At 40.3% G+C, this 2,488-nt stretch overlaps 1 protein-coding gene across 1 annotated transcript; it reads right to left on the reverse strand.

The window, feature by feature from the left end:
- Nucleotides 1–6: 6 nt before the first annotated feature.
- Nucleotides 7–1,916, reverse strand: LOC111240042 (microsomal glutathione S-transferase 1-like; the record flags this gene model as incomplete). The annotated part of the gene is made up of 4 exons (XM_022770010.1): nt 1,873–1,916; nt 972–1,115; nt 769–860; nt 7–100 (listed from the first exon to the last, which is right to left on the reverse strand). Coding segments are annotated over exons 2-4 (315 nt in total), but the record flags the coding sequence as incomplete, so codon positions are not given.
- Nucleotides 1,917–2,488: the final 572 nt, after the last annotated feature.

Genomic DNA, 2,488 nt, shown 5'->3' on the forward strand with positions numbered 1-2,488 from the left:
GAAGTGAAGCAGAGCGGTTGAAAGCTCAGGTTCAGTCAGGGCGTAGAGCAGGCCGACCACCACGAAGGGAATAACGTTCTCCAGGTCGTTCTGGTGACACCTGGACCGCAACGACAACACATACGAAGCATAGTGTAAGTATGCTTCACAATGATTGGCTCATTCATAGCTGTGTTGTCTAATGTCATCCAATCATATTTGTGCATCATCATGCCTGTTCTGTTTTCTTTCACTGCTCCGTCCACCAGCTTGCATGTGTTATCCTGTATTTTAGATTTAACCAGCAGTCTACAGACGGACACCAAAGAATTTGGATAATTTTTAGTTTCCTGAAGAGCTAAAAATATTAAGTACTTCTTCACCTTCCTCTCATGACCCCTAAGATTAATCTTGCGACTTCTTGGGAGGTCCCAACCCCCATGTTTGGAAACCACTGCATTATGGTAAGAGATTCATAAGTGTCCATGGTCATGAGTAATTTACATTACATTACATTTAGTCATTTGGCAGACGCTTTCATCCAAAGTGAATACTTGTGTTATTATTTGTCTTGTCCTGGGTTTGAATGGGACTTTGTGTTTTTAATTAACTTAATGTTTTGTGGATTCATTTAAAAATTGGAGACTGAAATCATACTTGAAGTAAGAAACTAAGAAGAAACAATTTACCATACAGAAACAGTACCAGCACACAGACAGCTTGTTTGTTCGTTTGCGAGTAGCTCTTGTTAAATGTCACTATTCTCGGGACATCAGGTGTTGTTCGTACCTGCGGACTCTCTCCACATCAGGATCTGTGCGGACCAGTTTCTTGTCCTCAGCTGACGAAACAAACTTGGTGTCTTCCAGGTTCGCAAACACCTGAAGAGACGTTAAAGAGCGGGTCAGATCACAGGCTCCCTCACACTGTCTGTCTTTATGAATGAAACTACACTGTATACTGTTATAGGGCAGTTAGGTGAAAAAAAGCACCTTTCTTGTGAGGCGGAAGTAAGAGGTCAAAGGTGACATGAGCATCATCTTCAGGACGACAATAGTGGCATAAGTAGCAAATGATTGGAGGACCTGGCTGTCCATCATACTCTTCAGTGGTGATATCATCCCTGTGAGAAATCACTGTGGAACAACAGGAATATATATTTAATGCTTCTACACTTTAGACGTCAGAACATCTTCATGTCAAACATTACAGCCTGTCAATTACAGCGTACTGTACAAAGCTTATAGCAAAGGAAGCTGACCTGTGATCTGCTGAGCAACATTAACCCACAGCACGTCGTACATGTTCATATTTTCTATGTGTTTAATGCGTCATCACTTTCCTTCGTCACGCTTTGTGTCTTTCTTTGTTTGCCTCCAGTCTGACACACTAGCTAAAAATGGTCACTGAGGAGGACGTGGGTCGACACGGGCTCATAGCGAGGCAAGACTGGAAGACCACCTGGGCAAAATGGCCCCAAAAGTCCACCACAGATCAGTTTGTTTGACTTGGTTTTTGGTATTTCAAAATATGCAATACTAAAGCACAATTTGAATTAAAGTGTGTCCTGCACCCTGCAAATCCTGTTTCATTAGAAAGAGGAACAGGGACCAGCACAACATAGTAGATAAAGCTAAAATGAACCATAGTTCCCTCAGTGGAACAGAGCACCAGACATTTCAGTTGTCATTGACCAACATGAAGTAGAACAAATTTCAAAGTTGTTTCATGAACATGTAAAGTTGAATAATGTTACAAAAGATATCAATAAATAAATAAATTCCTAACTATAAATACAATAACATACATATATTTCTCTTAGCAAAGGCTAGAAAATTATGAGGTGTGCAGTTAAGAGTTTATGTAGTGCAGGATGCAGTGTGTGGATCTTACCTTGTTTTTGCAGAGTCACCGTGATCAGCAAAGACAAGTCCAAAGATCAGTTGGCGATAAATGCCTGTAATTCATCCTGAGCTTGTGTAATCTGTGGGAGGAGCCCTGAACTGGAATGACACAGTGCACTTTTACTCTTATTGCCAAAAGACAGATTGACTGATACTTGCACATTCCAACCAAGTTAAATTCATATCTGAACATTGTATAGGACGTGCTGTTATGTTTAAAGTAACATGAGGTATTTTACTCATTTTACATGGATGACCTTCTTTTACAGACACACTTGCACTTTAGAAAATTTTAAAGTCATTCACAGCGGCACAGAGTTTTATCACCTGTTCCATCACCTTGAGAAGTAATTACACGGACACAAAGTTAACAGAAAGGTTTATTCAAAATACATTTTCCATCAATAGCTCCAGCAAGTCAAAGGGAATGCAAAGAATACACACAAAGAGTGTTTAACAATCAAGCTCACAGAAAGCTGTAGAGAATAAAAACATTCACATTTCATGCAGGAATGTAAGTTTGTGTAGAAGAGGTCAAGGACTGCAGGTGTTTTTTCTCTAAAGGTGGAGAACTGTGCTGAGCACCCTGTAAGCCATGGAGAAGG

This window comes from Seriola dumerili, unplaced genomic scaffold, assembly GCF_002260705.1.
Source record: "Seriola dumerili isolate Sdu_G_001 unplaced genomic scaffold, Sdu_1.0 BDQW01008739.1, whole genome shotgun sequence".
In the NCBI taxonomy this organism is placed as follows: Eukaryota; Metazoa; Chordata; class Actinopteri; order Carangiformes; family Carangidae; genus Seriola; species Seriola dumerili.